General features: G+C 35.7%; 1 protein-coding gene across 2 annotated transcripts in view; it reads left to right on the forward strand.

Annotated features, from left to right (window-relative positions):
- Positions 1-18,627, forward strand: part of LOC114286820 (large ribosomal subunit protein uL1c-like) — a 29,454-nt gene that overhangs the window by 7,306 nt on the left and 3,521 nt on the right. The window contains exons 2-5 of one of the 2 annotated variants that reach the window (XR_014361743.1): positions 2,310-2,389; positions 3,371-3,550; positions 3,651-3,705; positions 13,688-13,858. Coding sequence is in view for 1 of the 2 variants with exons in the window: in XM_082915776.1 (XP_082771902.1) it covers positions 3,461-3,550; positions 3,651-3,705; positions 13,688-13,806 (264 nt within the window). In the remaining variant the exon portion in view is untranslated. Of the gene's footprint in view, positions 1-2,309; positions 2,390-3,370; positions 3,551-3,650; positions 3,706-13,687; positions 14,011-18,627 lie in introns of those variants that run through there. The other variant, XM_082915776.1, reaches the window with a different exon arrangement.

Here is an 18,627-nt window from a genome sequence, read left to right on the forward strand (position 1 = left end):
GTTCCGGTTAGAAACAGCATTGATCAAGTGCCTTTCCAACAAGACTCCCAGAAACTCAAGGATCCAATCAACATCCTAGAAATTAAATCCCATACCCACATAGTCACATAAGCATGTTAGCATTTAAGCACATAGCATATGATATTACATCTAAGTCTCTACCAAGCGAGACAAACCCATTGTGATACTAAATCACTTCCCACGTACCCAAAGTATTCAAACCCGGTACGCTCTGATACCAAGTTGTAACGCCCTCAAAATAATAACAATAAACCCATCAGATAAGACATGCATTTACATATAAACTAACCACATTCTTTCATTCATTAGAGTTCCATTACTTAAGTATTACATGTTAACCTCATAACAAAATGCCCTACGGGCTTACAGCTTTCCAAGTTAACACTTGGTTACAACAAAGAGTTCTAACTCGTTTACACATTAAGCCCTTGGCTTGAAATTACATGTACTACATCAAAAGTAAAACGACAAAAAAAAACTATGCCCGCCACTAGCCTCCCAGCTATGTCCTTGGAGGTGGCATGCTTCCTGTACCTGAAAATGATATTCCCATATAGGGTGAGCCACAGCCCAGTAGAAATACACTAAACCAACCATGGACAATGACTAAAACATTAGCAATTGATAGTTGGTCAACACTGATACAATCACATAAATTACATATTCATGTCAACGACTTACAAGTCCCAATTACTTTTCATTTTCCCTTTTTCAACAGATAAGCATGCTAGCTCTATCATCATTTCCACAGATATGTATAAAAACTATATCTCACATTCAGATAAGCATAAAAGCTATATCCACAATCTCAACAGATATGTATATCAACAATATCCACAGATAAGCATACAAGCTGTATCCACACTTCACAACAGATATGTATATCAACAATATCCACAGATAAGCATACAAGCTGTATCCACACTTCACTTCACAAAGATAAGCATATGAGCTCTATCTTCACTTCTCTAGACAAGCATATGAGCTCTGTCTACGGAGTACATCCCCTATCTCCTCCAAATACCTATCCGGTTTAGAGGTCCATCCCCTATCTTCCCCTAAACCGCGGAGTACATCCCCTATCTCCTCCTCTACACATAACGTATATAAACACATTGGTTCTATATACAATCACACAATACAAACAATTAATGTATTCTAGCAACTGTCAAGTTCCATAACACATTCCATTGATTAGTTTCAGTTTGCCTAATCAACATACATTGTCTACAACAATCACGACTATCCTCCACCGATAGCCCAAAGCAGTTATTTCTAAAACAGAAAACAAATGCACAAATGGATATTCAATCAACATTTCATTTCCTCATTTCTCATCAATTAATTATCCCAATTAATTAAACAATGTAATTAGGCCATTTTCCATAATTACCATTTCAACCCTTAAGTCCCATTTTCATCAATGATTCAACAATCATTCCATTTTTCTATGCCAAACATGCATCTAGGTTTATTATGAATAAAACCCCAACTTTTGTAAAATTACACAAAAGCCCCAAACTTTCACAAAATTACCAAACCAAGCCCAACATCTCAAAATACCAAAATTTAAAGACAAAACCCATAGAGAGGAGTAGGTTATCCCTACCTCAAACCCGGAGTCCCAAAGGAGAAGACGACAAAACCCAACGTGCTCCAAAACCCGTGATTTTCAGATTAAAATGAAGCCCTCGACGATCAACAACTTTTTTGTAAAGGCCAAAGGTGAGTAAATCACTCCTACTAGATCAAAACCTAGAGAGAAGGTAGAGTCTAGAGTGAGAGGCTCAACAATGGTGATTTTGGAAAAGTAAGAGAGAGAAGAGAAAGTGAAAAAGTGATTTGGAAAGTCACAACTTCGGGACTTAAACCCAGTCTTCCGCTCGAGCGTAAAACACCCCGCTCGAGCGTACACTCACAGACTTCCGCTCGAGCGGCCAACCTCCCGCTCGAGCGCAGAATGCACTCGCCCAGCACTTTTGCAGAACCAGACCTCCGCTCGAGCTCCCAACCCTACGCTCGAGCTCACAACACTGCACAACAAAATACTGGATGGACGTATTCCCCGCTCGAGCGCCAACACCTCCGCTCGAGCGGACAGGCCAAAAAATCTGGGCAACTAGTTTTGGTTTCTAAACTCAACCAACCTGAAACCAACCCGCCCAACACATCCTATAACTCAAATACAAAGTAAGAAAGGATGTAAACAAGATAATAAACAACTACCAACATCCACGGACACATGTCCGGATCACTATACAACAAGGGTAAACCCGGGATCGCTATAGGTGTTGTGGAAAGTGGTGTTGTTGTTACCCCAACTAAGCCCAAGAAAGGCAAATCTGCATTGCCTCTCAAGAGTGACAGAGTATGTGTAATCTCATTCCTTATTTCCCTCTCTCTTGAATTGTGGACACATTAGTGATTTAATTTATTGGGTTTCTTTGATTTTCACATTTAATTTAACTGTGATTGTAAAATTTTTAGTTTCAAGAATCTTACACTTGAGTTGGGAATAGATTGTGCTAGTTAAGATCTACTTTAATTGGTATTTATTTTGTTTTTCTTGGATTGTGGATGTGTGTAGTGAATTACATATATAATTTTGTTTGATTTCTGTTTATTTTGCAGTTTTAGTTATAGGAAACCAATATGAGAGATTGAAACCATGTATTGTGGGTGTATTATAGTAATTTATTTACTTGTTTTTGCTTGAGTTTTATCTTAATGATGACTTAAGCACTTCAATCCCTTAGAATCCTCCATTGTAGCGTCTGAAAAAGACTGTATGTCATATTTTTGTTTCTTCGTTTCTTCATCTTTTGATTATCTACAAACTCTGGCTATATCTAGTGGTTTTGCCCTTTATTTATTTATTTAAGTTTGGCTATACAGGTTGTGGTTGCAGTAGAGTATTAGTTCATTCTCAAGTTTTGAGAACACCTTTTTTTGTCATAGTTCATGATCATTTGAGAAGAATGCCTTTTATATAATCGGGTCTTGAATATTAACAATAATTCTGCAATTTTATCTGAATTCTCAAATTATTCAACATGATTAAAAGTCCTTGTGTTTTAAATTATTATAAATTGTAAATTGTTAGAGAAAAAGGGTTAGAAGACCTCACATTTAAAAAATTCTTGACATATATTGCCTTTTTAAATCAGAAATTTGCTTTGCATGAATCCCGAACGTGATATTTATCACTGTTGTTGCTGGTCTTGTCTCCTCTTTGGTTTGTTTAAGTTGTCTACCCCCATACTTTCACATTCCTGTCTCCTAGTTTCACATTCATGTTGTTACTGCATTTTTAACTTACTCCTTATCCTCCTTTTGTTGGGATTATTAGAGAAGGTCTAAGAGATTCTTGGAAATTAAAAAATTGAGGGAAAACAAGAAAGAGTATCACTTAAAAACAGCAATATCATTGCTCAAGCAAATGGCAAGCACAAAGTTTGTCGAAACAGCTGAAGCTCATTTCCGTCTCAACATTGACCCAAAATACAATGATCAACAGCTGAGGGCAACAGTGAGTTTTCCCTGCATTTGATTAATTGTAATGAGAAATATGGTAGCAATCTCATGGACTACAATTAGTTTCTGCTGTTGTTCTAATTCTTTCATGATAGGTGAATTTACCCAAGGGAACTGGACTGACGGTTAGAGTGGCTGTTCTCACTCAAGGTAGCTACTATTTCTTTTTCTTGACTTCTTTAATAAGTAATGTTCTGTCAGGAAAATGCATCAAATGGGTGCAACCATGTACACAGGATAGGATGTAGATGTATATTAGCAAGCAAAACAAGCCTGTAGGCTGTAGACTCATTCCACCCAAATTCTAAACAGAAAAATCAATATGGAAGGAGGATTTTCCCTAATCCCTGCTAACCAAATATGGGGATCTCACATCAGCATGTTTTAATGCCAGATCAGGTAATTCCAGTCCTTCAAAAGATTGCCTATGTTACTCCATCCAAATACAAGCATGGTGGAGCTGTTGGAAATTGCGTACCTAGGCTAGGCGTAAAGGAATTTAAAATTTATTTTGATTCTCAATCCCCATGATTATATTTGTGATATATATGAAACATAGATACAAACATCCATAGAAGTAGTTTGAACAACACCTCGAATACAAAATTCAATTCCTTGCTTGATTTTTGAGTTCACTCCAATTCAAAAGTAGTTCAAGCATCCGACCTCTAAAAGTCTTATAACAAAGGCATTGTCAAGCTCACAAGTATTATAGAGAGACAATGAGAGGCAGATGTCAATCTCTCGAGTGCTAGCTCTTATAAGGACCAAGTCTATCTTGTCCCACAAGGATTGATGATCTTCCTGATCTTATAACAAAGATGTTTTTTCTTGTTTTTGATAAGTACGTTATAATGAACAAGTTTTATCACAATTAACTCTTAATTGCAATAATCTCAGTAATTAGCTCATGTTTTCAAAAAGCGGTGTTACGTAACGGTTGCAGCCGTTATGTAATGGTTGCGGTGGTAAGCGCTACCTGTTACACCCGCTTTTGCGGTGTGACGGAAATTCACGTGTAACCAAGGTTTTGAAGAGCGATTGCGGTCACCGTAACGGTGGCAGTGGCGCGGTTGCGGTTGCAGGGTGTAAAGGTCGTAGTATAACGGTTGCAGTAACCGGAATCGTGAATTTTTTTATTTTTTACACAATTTGAAAAAACTTACCGCTACACATATTTTTTTCCATGATCATATTTATTGGGTTTAAAATAAATATTGGTCAATTTTTGTAAATTTTTAAGTATGATCTAATATATTTCATATTTTTAAATCACTATAAACCGAGTTTTTTACATTTTATTTTAATAATTAATGACTTTATATTATACAAAAAATCAATTACTAACTATTATATATAAGATAAATAATGACAAAAGTAAGAGAATAAATAAGAGCCTAAATATATATATATTTTAACCAAGCCAAATAGATAATGACCACACTTATTATTATTATTATTATTATTATTATTATTATTATTATTATTATTATTATTATTATTATTTTCAAACAATATATAGATAAACACACAAACAAAATGGTTGAGTGATACCAGCTGAATAGAATAGCATAGGCCTTACAGTTTCAACAAATCAATAACATGTTCATCTTTCCTCTTCTCTCACTCTATCTCTTGCTCCTCCATCTTCTCTCTTTATCTTCCCTTTTCTCTCTATCCCTCTTCCCCCATTTTTACCTTTTTTTTTTTTGTGTTTTTTTCAAAAGATGCAGTTTGGAATCGTTACGTAACGGTGCGTGGCCATTACGGTATCGTTACGACTGCCATGGCAGCCGCTACAGCCGACACACCTGTGAATCTCAATCACACTACAAAAACGGCCGTAATAGGTGGCGGTAACCACCACAACCGTTACGTAACGGTTGCGGCCGCTTTTTAAAACCTTTTGTGTAACTGTTGTTTCGGTGTTACGTAACGGGTGGTACCGTAATGGCTTGTTGCACACTGTTACAATATTCTGAATAGTTTCTTTTCCAAAAAAAAAAAAAAATCTTACAAAAAAAGAATGAATACTCAAGTGATTCAAGTCCAAAGAAAAAATCTTGTATGATTTTTTTTTTCTTTATAATTTATTTTTTATTTTTTATTTCATTATATTAGCATGTAAAATAAAAATATATAAACAGTGGTTGTATTTATTTTTATAATCATTTCATTTAATATTTAATTGTAAATATTTTTTATTTTGTTACTATAATGTGTTGTCCAAAAAATGTCTTTAAAAAAAATCTCAAAAATAATTTTTGCTTATGGCACAATTTTTATTTTTATAATCATTTCATTTAATACTTAATTGTAAATAATTTTATTTAGTTAGTTATAAAGTGTTGTCTAAAAAAAATATCTTTAAAAACAAAATATTAGCTCAAAAATAATTTTTGTTTATGGCACAATTTTTATTTTTATAATCATTTCATTTAATACTTAATTGTAAATAATTTTTTTTAGTTAGCTGTAAAGTGTTGTCTAAAAAAATATCTTTTAAAAAAAAATCATTAACTCAAAAATAATTTTTGTTTATGGCACAATTTTATTTATTTATTTATTATAATCATTTCATTTAATAATTGTAAATATTTTTTATTTATTTAATTCAGGTATTCATCAAAAATAATTTTATAGACATTTAAAATTAATTATTCTTAAAGTCATTAACTATTGAAATAAAATGTAAAAGGCTCTTTTTATAGTGATTTAAAAATATGAAATATATTGGATTATACTTAAAAACTAACAAAAATTGATCAAAATCTATTTTAAACCCTAATAAATTTTATTTTGAAAAAAAAATATGCGTATTGGTAAGTTTTTTTCAAATTGTGTGAAAAATTAAAAATTTCATGATTCTGGTTACCGCAACCGTTACTCTACGGCCTTTACACTCTGCAATTGCAACTGTTACGGTGACTGCGACCGTTTTTCGAAACTCTTAATTATTTTAAATCCCTGATTAACACTTAATTTGGATTAACTCTTTTCATTCCATTATATTACATATTGTCCTTATTGTGTGTAAAATTTTAGGTTCAAACTTATCTGTGTAGTAGAAATAATATAAATTCTTGATATTTATTATGAACAAGGTTTGGAAAAGCGGTTGCGGTCGCCGTAACGGTGGCGGTGGTGCGGTTGCGGTTGCGGTTGCGGGGTGTAAAGGGCGTAGCGTAACGGTTACAATAACCGGAACCGTGAATTTTTTTATTTTTTACACAATTTGAAAAAAACTTGTCGGTACGTATATTTTTTTCCATGATCATATTTATTGGGTTTAAAATAAATATTGATCAATTTTTGTAAATTTTTAAGTATGATCCAATATATTTCATATTTTTAAATTACTAAAAATAAACTAAGTTTTTTATATTTTATTTTAATAATTAATGACTTTATATTATACAAAAAATCAATCACTAACTATTATATATAAGATAAACAATGAAAAAAGTAAGAGAGTAAATAAGAGCCTAAATATATATATATATATACATATTTTAATCAAGCCAAATAGATAATGACCACACTTATTATTATTATTATTATTATTATTATTATTATTATTATTATTTTCAAATAATATATAGATAGACACACACAAACAAAATAGTTGACTGATAGCAGCTGAATAGAATAGCATAGGTCTTATAGTTTTAACAAATCAATAACATGTTCTTCATCTTTCCTCTTCTCTCTCTCTATCTCTTGCTCCTCCATATTCTCTCTTTATCTTCCCTCTTCTCTCTATCCCTCTTCCCTCATTTTTAGCTTCTTTTTTTTTTTTGTGTTTTTTTCGAAAGATGCAGTTCGGAACCGTTACGTAACGGTGCGTAGCAAGCCGTTACGTAACGGTGCGTAACAAGCCGTTACGGTTGTTACGGTACCGTTACAACTGCTACGGAAGCCGCTACGGCTGACACACCTGTGAATTTCAATCACACTACAAAAGCGGCCGTAATGGGTGACGGTAGCTACCACAACCATTACATAACGGTTGCGGCCGCTTTTTAAAACCTTGATTATGAATTTTAAATGTCCCATGGAACATTTCCTTGGGCTTCCACAAATTGTGAGTGACACCAAGTAACATATTATGAACATACCAGATATTATGAATATACAAAATGAGCCCTTCTAACAGTTAACATACATTCAATCCTTTCATCGTATAATGTCTCAAAAGGTCATTAGGACATTGAGGTTTGTCAAACCCCTAACTCCAGTGGCGGAGGGAAGTGAGGACCAAGGGGGTCACGTGCCCCCCGTGGATTTTGGGTTTTTTTTTTTTTGCAAATATAAAGAAAATATTTTAAATAAAAAAAATTACAAAAATATTATTAGAGTGAAATGTCAATGACATTTTAAAAATTATGAGAATAATAATGGTTATTTTGATTGAAAATGAAGAGGCTATTATAAACCATATTATCTATGAAAATTTTATAAAATTTTTTGAATATAACGGTGATGTCATTATTATTGACATGCAAGTATAATTAATCCTACTATAAAGATATGAAATTTATTAGATTGTTAGTTACATTTGACATGTGAGGTTCACTCTCTATGTATTTATTTACTATTAGTTGGTGATATCACATACTAATGATGACGTGTTATTCCCATTATGTTGAATTTTTAATCACATTTTGTATAAAAAAATAATTTATCATTATATAATTTATTTTAAGAGATATCTATATTTTTTTATATTGTCCATGATACACTAGTTATAAATAACATTATTTTTTTTTATGTTTCTCAAAATCAATCGTAAAAACTTGCGTGAAATATTTTTGTAAAATTTTTTGATATTGTAATTAATAAGTGCCCCCTCTAATTTGATTTTCTGGCTCCGCCACTGCCTAACTCAATCATGTGTCTAATCTAATGCATATCAACTTGTATTGGTGAAATTAGAAACTCCTTCGTAATTATTACTTTGCCTTGACCAAGGTATTTCTCAAGTTATATCCTAAAAGATCACATATTATTCTATCTCTTTACTTGAGAGTGATGGATCAATTCTTAAACATTCACGTGCCTCCATGGGTGTCTCACTAAGTCCTATCTATATAGGTTCATATTTCGTTGTTAGAATATAAACATGTTGTATTGTCAAAACTTAGCAATGCACACAGGATAATCATGATGTTCTCAGTCTAAGGATTGTACACACAACTGTAACATATAAGCGAACTAGATATGTTCCTGGGTGGTCACTTGTTCTCTAACAAACACACACACGGTTGTTTGATTGTTCCACACATGTGACTTGAGACTACTCCCTCTTCCAATTGAACAAGCATAACACAGTGCTAGTCCATTTGGTTTGGATTACTAACATCCAAATAGTAATCGTATAACTAGGAACTTTTAAGAATAAAATACTGAGAAGTACATGTCTCTCAATTTTAACTCTTAAGACATAAATTCTGAACTTTAATTGTATGGACTTACAATGTAAACAATAGCACAAAAAAGATAGTATGATAAAAATAAAATTTTTCCCTTTATTAATTAAATGACATGGGGCTTTTAGGGCATACCACTAATGGGAGCCCACCATCCATCAATGTTTAACTCTTATCCTCACTTGACGACCACTCTGAGTTGTTAGCTCTAGTAAGGTATATCCTAAATAATGAAAACAAAAGAAGCGTTTAAGCTTTAGCCAATAGGTTATTAACTTTTTCTGGATTTCCTTTGAACACTTTCCCATTTCACCAAATTGGCAAGATCATAATTCTTCCCAATGTTGATATCTATCAAGGGAAAAAGAGAAGGGACACTTTAGGAGGGCCTTGGTCGATTATTGGCTAGGAATATTACTGGAATAGAATCGAACCTTAAAATTTTTCACGCTTTGTGACTTTCTGCCACAAAATAAGCCTTCTACCCCTTTGGTATTTACTAGAGTGGGATAAAGCATGGCGATGTTTCCACCATGTCAACGTCTCATTCTTGCAAGGCCCTATACAACTGGGCCAAACCACTGTACCATCTACTCCACTAACATTGCCTGGTACCATGGCTTCCTTATATGATGTGATTTTGAAGAGATTTGGAACTAGTTGTCTGTGGAGCTTACTACCATATAGTAGTCATCATGAAATCTCATCTTTGCAAATTTCCTACCGAAAAGTAAATATGTTTGGAGAATTCTTCTTAGCCATTCCTTTAGTTCTTCCATAATTTCACCCCAAAAGACTTGTACAAATTTTATTAGCCCTCACAGTATTCCTTATTCTACACTACCCTTATCTTCCTCAGCATATCTCCCTAGCCATTTTCTAAAATTCTTTGTTCAAAAACTTCAGTTTCCTAAGTCCCAATCCTTCATCCTTTAAAGGACGACATGTTAAATCTTAATAAGTTAGTAATACTTGAATTCATTCTCAATACAAAGTGAGTAGTGATGTAGGAAGAAGAAAAATGAAGAAGGACAGAAGAATAAACCTGAGATTATGGGTGTGCAATTTACTTGCCAATCCACCCCCCCATCCCAATCCAACCTGCTACCCGTAGTTTAAGAAAGGTTATTCTCTTGAAAGTATCAGTATTGACATGTTGGATAGGGATAGAGCTCATCTATTGTAGTACCTATACAGCTATGCTACTTAAAAACATTATTTATCGGATCTCCATTATTGATGGTTGTGGTTATTGTTAGTATGGTGTTGAACATCATTGGGTTGTTGGGCTTTGTTGTTGACGGGAATCACGAAATTTCGGGACGAAATTTCCTGAAGGGGGGAAGATTGTAACATTCTGTTGTAGGAGACCGCTCGAGCAATCAAGTGGTCGCTCGAGTGGTGATTCGAGGCTCCTAGTATCTTGCCTGTTTACAGGCGAGACCGCTTGAGCAGTCAAGTCTTCACTTAAGCGTAGATGTGAGGCTCCCAGTACTTTCATTGCAGACCTGCAAAACTTCTGTAACATTGTATTTACCGGTAGAGCAATGAAGTGTTTCGCTCGAGCAGTATGTTCAAAATCTCTTCATCACTCCCATTCTTGCAGTCTTCATAGACGACAGATACATCTTTGAAGTAGAGAGGAGGTAGAGGAATAAACTGCAATATGAGCAATCAAAACTACCAGGTACTCACTCCTCAAAAATCACCCAAACTAAATATATCAAAATTATTATTTTATTATTTTTATCAATGCTAACACTGTCGCAACCTCCTCATCTCATCACAACAGAGCCTGTGTATTACTTATAATATATATATGGGGAGGTTGGGCTATGTTTTTTTATTTTTTATCATAACAATTTTTCCTTTTAAATGTAAAAAAAAAAAATTAAAAAAAATAAAAACATTGAATTTGAAAGGTTGAAATTGAAAAAAAATTAAAAAAAGATGAAGCATTTGAGATGAATTTTTTTTCATCAAATTAGATAAAAAGAAAAAATTGGGATAAGAGGAATTTTTTAAAAGATTTTGATGTAAGGATTGGAGTATTTCATATCAAATCAAACTTTTTATTCAAATTTGAAGTCAAAGTAGATGAAAAAATTGGTGAAGGGTTTGGAGATGCTCTAACTTGATGGAGGGTGAAGATGAAGAGGCCAAATTAATTTCTTAAATATATATATATATATATATATGTTATTGAAAGACAAGAGAATTCCATTTCAAGTGTTCTCACTGTTGGTCTCTTGCCAAAAAACCACTGTATTCTTCTTCATAGAGGGATTTTGGGCCTATGTTCAGAGTTTAAGGTGGTTTTGTATGCTGCCTGTTTTTTTCTATTCTTTATTATCCCTTCCCTGTGTTTATTTATTGATTGTAATGATTCACATTATTATTCATAAACTCTTTTTGTTTTCTGATAAAAAAATAAAAATAAAAATCATATTGCAGAATGGTAATTTGTTTTCTCACTTTAACAGCCCAAACATAATTAGGATCACATGCCCAATCACAATATATTTCTTTTTCTTTTTTAATTTTTGGGTCAAAGCATCGATTACTTACCTAGAATTTATGTATTTTCACCATGAATCATTGATGTCTTTTTGCTTTGTCTACATATTTTGTTTGATCTCCGTTTTGTGGCAATCACTAACCCAATTACTTTTCAATTTTCAGCAATTTTTCTGCTTAAGTGGTGATGTCTATGGATGACAATGTGGTTTAAGGGTTCTTTAATTTTGAAGTTCTATTTCTTTCTTTCCGCTCTTCCAAAGCTCAATGTAGGCATTATCAAATCTGACTCTGTATCTAAAATATTCTTTCTTTTATTTTTGTAAAATTGTTTCTCCACCTATGATTTTGAACTGATGAAGTAGAACATGAGTGAGGTTTGTCAAGTTTTTAAATTCCTAACCTCATTTATTTGGTAGACTCATCAAATAATGGTTTGTGACATGATTTTCGTTTTGTTCATTGACGTCTAAAAGGAGACGGGCATGTTCTCTATTGTATGTGTAGCTTTTGAAATCGATTTTGCTTCAAACTCTACTCTTAAATCAACATTGGAATATGTGAAGCGCAGCACCTTCTACTTGCATCACACACATGCCACTATGGCCCCGTTTGGTGTAGCTGTTAAAACAGATTATAGATTATAGCTTTAACAGATTATAAATTATGACTTTAATCAGAAGTTGTTAATTTGTTTGGTGTAGCTGTTGGATTATAGATTTAAGTTGCTGAGTATTGTTTGTTAAATAAGCTGTGAAGTAGCTTTTTCAATTAAATTTTATTTTTTGTTATTCACTACTTATCTACATTTCTCATAAAAAATAATAATAATATTCTATAGTCCATTTGGGTCTTTTTCTATTTTAAAAAAAATAAAAAATAAAAAAATCTAAGAGTATAACCGTAAATTAACATGTCCATAGCAGAAGCTGATAATCAGAAGTAAGGGGTGTGCAGCTTCTTAAAATCAGTTTTTTTGACTTAAAATAAGTTGTTAGAATCAGAAGCTGTTTGAAATAAGTTTAACCAAACAGTCCAAAATAGCTTTTTAAAAGTCAGAAGTTATAAGTTGGCTCAGAAAAGCCCAAACAAACACCCTCTATATTGGGCATACTTGTGGTTATGCATGTACAACTAAAACAATTTTTTTCAAATGAAAAAAAAGAATCGAAGTATGGATTGCACAAATATTGTTTCATCGTGTTGGTTGTACAAAGTGTTTGTTTGCTTTTGTACCAATGTTTATTTTCTGTAGTCATACCTCACATCTCCTTTATATGGCTTTCATTAATAACAATTCTTCACATGAAGTAAATGAGCCGGTTGATCCATTATATATCCTGAGAGTCTATCAAGAATTGACCTATTGAACACACCCTTCCTTTCAAATAGCAGGCATGTATCAATGTGATGCAATGATTTTGGCCATTGTTCACATTTATTTATCAAAATTTCAATAAATTTAAGCTGGTTATTAATTCTGTTTAACTTGACATATTTACTATGTTATTCATCTTTATGGCTAAACAAATGATGAAAATTGTAAGCTTATTTTGAAAATTGAACGCACCAAAGCATGTAACATGGTTTTACTTGAAGTTTTGCCATTATTTCATTTCATAGAGATTTGGTTTGTTAGAGATTGTGTCTTCTCATGACTATCGAAGAAACTACAAATTTTACCATAGGTTACGGATATGGCTATATGCTTAGTTGCTTACACCGACTCCATTGTTCATATTTGATTTCACCATGTTTAGGCAGTGTGTATCTCTATATCTTTTAGTGACATATAATAACTTCTTTTGGTATATGGTTAGTCTTGCTCTCATTTCTGCATTACTAGAAGCTTATGCAAATAGTAGTTTTATGATGAAATGCTTTTTCCTTCCCGTCAAAGAGTCATAGACTATTTATTTTAGTGCTTTCATAATTCACCATAAGTTTGTTGCTAAACCACTCTTTTATTTTATTTATTATTATTATTAGTTTTTTCCCTGTGTTGTTTTTAGATTTTAGTAAAAATTGTTCAAGGTGTAAATGTCATCTATGCCAACTAAATGTTATTTAGGTTTCATGTGGTTTAAGTTTCGGTAGATGCTTGTCAAATATTTGTTTGTCATTGTATTTATCACAAAAAATAAAAATAAAAAATCTGTCATTGTTGTTATCGTTTTCATTTATAGGTTTGATACATTCATTTATCTGCTCTGCCCCAACTACTGCTATCCTTGGGAAACCAAAAGAGCTTCCGAAGGATGGTATCAACTCTTTCAATCATTTTCTACTACGTCCGGTGAAGTAAATGTTGCATCTGATTTAAAGAAATGTTGCATCTTGTTGAAGACCGAAAGAAGGTTTGATGAATCTAGATATAAAGTGGCTTGATGATTCTGTATTGTTGTTGTTTCCTTGGTTCTGGTCGTGCTGCTTCTTTTATCAAACTCTATTTGCTTTTGTGCACGTGTCACATATAAAAGCTCAATCGTAAATTGACTGGTTTTATGCTGATGCTACTGTTGTTGCTGCTTTGGCTTTCTAGCCTTTCTGTGCAGCTATTGCTATCTTCTCATGGTCTGTATGTTGTATCTGAAGCCTGAATAATCAGCTTAGGGTATGATGAAATATCATCCCTTATTTATAGATGAGGATTAGGGTTTACAAACAATACAATTACATGATGATCCCTGAGGGCATAACAATGATTACAGACCCACAGACCCTAGTGCCTTTCGGCTAATAAAATACTAAGTGACTTTCGATGATTATAATATGCCAACACTCCCCCTCAAGCTGGTGCGAAGATATCTCTCATGCCCAGCTTGCCTAATATGTCATGAAACGGTTTATTCCCAAGTCCCTTGGTGAGAATGTCAGCAAGTTGTTCACCAGACTGAACAAAAGGAGTACAAATGGTACCACTAGTGAGTTTCTCCTTAATGAAGTGGCGATCAATCTCAACATGTTTTGTCCTGTCATGTTGAACTGGATTGTGAGCAATGTTGATGGCGGCCTTATTATCACAATATAACCGCATGGAGTCCGTCTGAGCAATACCTAGATCACTCAACAATAATTTGATCCATAAAAGTTCACACACACCTTGTGCCATAGCTCTAAACTCAGCCTCTGCACTTGACCTGGCAACCACATTTTGTTTCTTACTCCTCCAAGTAACTAGGTTGCCGCCGACAAATGTGCAATACCCTGAAGTTGATCTCCTATCAATTACTGACCCAGCCCAGTCAGCATCTGTGTAGGCTTCTACACGAAGATGATCATACTTTGAAAAATACAGACCCTTACCAGGAGCAGACTTCAAATACCTCAAGATTCTCATGACAGCCTCAAAGTGAATCTGATGAGGAGCATGCATAAACTGACTAACTACACTGACAGCAACAGCAATATCAGGACGGGAGTGAGATAGGTAAATGAGCTTACCCACTAATCGTTGATAGCTCCCCCTATCCACAACTTCTCCTCCTTCATCATCTCCCAGTTTTTGATTGGGTTCCAGTGGGGTGGCACATGCCTTGCAGCCAAGCATCTCAGTTTCCTTCAACAGGTCAAGCACATATTTTCTCTGTGAGATAAATATCCCATCCTTAGAGCGAGCAAATTCAATTCCTAGAAAATACTTCAAGCTTCCCAAGTCTTTGATTTCAAACTCTTTGGCTAAGTATTTCTTCAACAGAGGTATTTCCCCGCTATCATTGCCTGTAAGAACTATGTCATCTACATAAACAATAAGTGTTGTAGTCTTACCGCATGAGGAATGTTTCACAAACAATGTGTGATCTGCCTGACTTTGTTTGAAACCATATTTAAACATAGCCTGAGTGAATCTGTCAAACCAAGCCCTTGGAGACTGTTTGAGACCATATAATGACTTCCGAAGTTTGCATACTTTCCCTTCTGTTTGATGATCCTCAAAACCCGGAGGAATGTCCATATATACTTCTTCTTCGAGGTCACCATGGAGAAAAGCATTCTTGACATCAAACTGATAAAGCGGCCAATCTAGATTAGCTGCTAGAGAGAGAAGTACTCTGATTGAATTCATTTTAGCCACGGGTGCGAAGGTTTCTTGATAATCAATGCCATATGTCTGAGTAAACCCTTTTGCCACAAGTCTTGCCTTGTAACGCTCAATAGACCCATCTGCTTTGTGTTTCACAGTATATACCCATTTACAGCCCACAGGTCGTTTGCCCGTAGGTAACTCAGTCAATTCCCAAGTGCCATTCTTCCTAAGTGCTTTCATTTCCTCAATCATGGCTAGTTTCCACTCAGAGATAGCAAGAGCATCCTGAAAATGGTTAGGAATGCTAACAGAGGAAATATTGGACACAAACGCTCTATATGAGGATGACAAATGACAGTATGATACAAACTGTGAGATAGGGTGTTGAGTACAAGATCTCACACCCTTCCTTTTGGCAATAGGAACATCAAGATCAATGGACTCACGAGATTCAAAGTTACTTAGACTCTCATCAGAAGCAGGAGATGGCAGTGGAGTAGCAGAAACGGTCCCTTGTATCCAGTTAACTTGTTTTCTGTCGATGTCCCGGACATAAACATGCCCATCCTTATTCTTGGTGACAGTGGGTTCTATAGTTCCAGTAGAAGAGGGGGGTGCAAGAACAACTGGTTCTACCATAGGAGGCACAGGACTCACTTCTACCATAGGAGACACAGGACTTACTTCACACCAAGGCTCCCCCGGAAATGAGGACGGTGACACCGGAGAGGACAAGAAATAGGACTGGGACTCAAAGAAAGTGACATCCATGGACACAAACCACTTACGAGAAGAAGGGTGGTAACATTTATACCCCTTTTGAGTAGGAGAATAACCAAGGAAAACACACTTGAGGGAGCGAGGGTCCAACTTACCACGAGAGGGAGAGTGATTATGGACAAAACAGACACAACCAAATATTTTGGGAGGAATAGAAAATAAGGACTGAGAACCGAGGAGGACGTGAAGCGGAGCCTGTTTGTCCAAGACCTGGGTAGGGAGACGATTAATAAGATGGGCAGCGGTGAGAACAGCGTCGCCCCAATAGGGTTGAGGCACGTTCATAAAAAAACACATGCACCGAGCCATGTCAAGAAGATGCCGATTCTTGCGTTCGGCCACCCCATTTTGTTGAGGGGTATTGGTGCAAGAGGTCTGATGGATAATGCCATGAGTAGAGAAATATTGTCCTAACCCAGAATCTAGGTATTCCCCGCCATTATCAGAACGAAATATTTTGATAGTGGCCCCAAACTAAGTACAAATCATCTTATGAAAAGTGCGAAACACAGAGAAAACTTCACTCTTATCTTTCATGAGATACACCCAAGTAGCACGAGAAAAATCATCAATAAATGTAACAAACCAGCGATGACCTTTCACAGACAGAACACGAGAGGGACCCCAAACATCAGAATGTATTAATGAAAAAGGAACTAAGCTTTTATTCAAACTGGGAGCAAAAGAAGCTCTATGTTGTTTTCCAAGTTGACAAGACTCACAAAGAAAGTCAGACACATGATGCTTTGCGAAACTAGAAGGAAATAAATGCTTAAGTAAATGAAATGAGGGATGCCCAAGACGCCGATGCCACAACCATACATCAGCGGGGGTAGTAGAAGACGTGGTGGAAGAATAAGCAAGTTTGTCCGGTTGATCTAGGAAGTAGAGACCATTTTCTGCACTACCACTGCCAATCGTCCTCCCCGTGACAAGGTCCTGAAAAAGACAATGATCAGGAAAAAACGTCACACAACAATTCAAATCCTGGGTAAGACGACTTAAGGATAACAAATTAACAGAAAACTTGGGAACATGGAGAACAGAAGATAGATGCATGGTAGGAGTGACTTGGACTAAACCTTTTCCAGAAATGGAAGAAACAGTTCCATCGGCAATCCTAACTTTGTCCTGACCTGAAGAGGGCTTATAGGCAGAGAAAAGATCAGAGGAGCCAGACATATGATCTGAGGCACCAGAATCAATAATCCAAGGCAAAGATGTATGACACAGGAAAGCATAAGGAACAGATGCTAAGTTACCTGAGCGGGCAAAGGACGAGGAAGCGGTACTGAGAGCAGTAGAAGATCGGCGGTCCAACAATTGGCGCAAAGCATCCTCCAGCTCAGTATCAGAAGCTTGGGTAACAGAAGTAGAATTAGAATCAAGGGTATCAACGGCACTAGACTGATGAGCCCGGGAATAGGAACCACGTCCTCGAGAGTGGCCTGACCGACCTCCTCGAGAACCTGACCGATCACCTCGACCCCCAGATGGAGTCCCATGAAGCTTCCAACATGTCTCACGAGTATGCCGCGGCTTCTTGCAATAATCACAGAATACAGACTCCTTAGCAGCAGATGGAGGAGGCAGGCTGAGGCCATCTCGAGGAGTAGACAATAATGCGGAACGGTCAGTAGAGACAGGGGACATCATAGCTGACCGACGACTCTCCTCATTTTGTACATAGGCAAATGCCTCCTGTAGTGAAGGAAGGGTGTCCATACTCAGAACTCGACCCCTAACTGGATCATACTCCATATTTAGGCCGGCCAAAAATTTAAAGACCCGTTCCCGAGCAATGAACTTCTTGTACCCGACAGAATCAGTAGGGCAAACGGGCTTATAGTCTTCCAGGTGGTCAAGACGTTTCCAGCCGTTGGTGAGGAAAGTGAAGTACTGAAGAACAGTCTGCTCCCCCTGAAGTGTGCTTTCAATAGAGCGACGCAACTCAAATGCCTGTGAAAAATTTCCTTTGCGGGAATAGGTAACAGCCACAGCCTCCCAAATGTCCTGGGCAGTCTCCATAGACAAGTAGCTCTCACCAAGTTCTGGAACCATCGAATGGATAAGCCAACTCATAATCAAAGAGTTGGTAATCTCCCATTGGTCATAACCTGAGTCAGTGGTACTAGGTGCCTGTATCCTGCCATCAACATACCCCATCTTTCCTCTGCTTTTCAAAAACAAAGTCAAACTTTGAGACCATGCTAGGTAGTTCTGACCATTAAATAGAGAGGTGGTGATTTTCAGACTAGGGTTGGGATTCTCAGTCATGGTAGTAGGTAGAATGAGACTCTCACTCTTTGGTGTTTGAGA

The sequence above is a fragment of the Camellia sinensis genome, chromosome 2 (assembly GCF_055761805.1).
Source record: "Camellia sinensis isolate YWXY chromosome 2, ASM5576180v1, whole genome shotgun sequence".
NCBI lineage: Eukaryota > Viridiplantae > Streptophyta > Magnoliopsida > Ericales > Theaceae > Camellia > Camellia sinensis.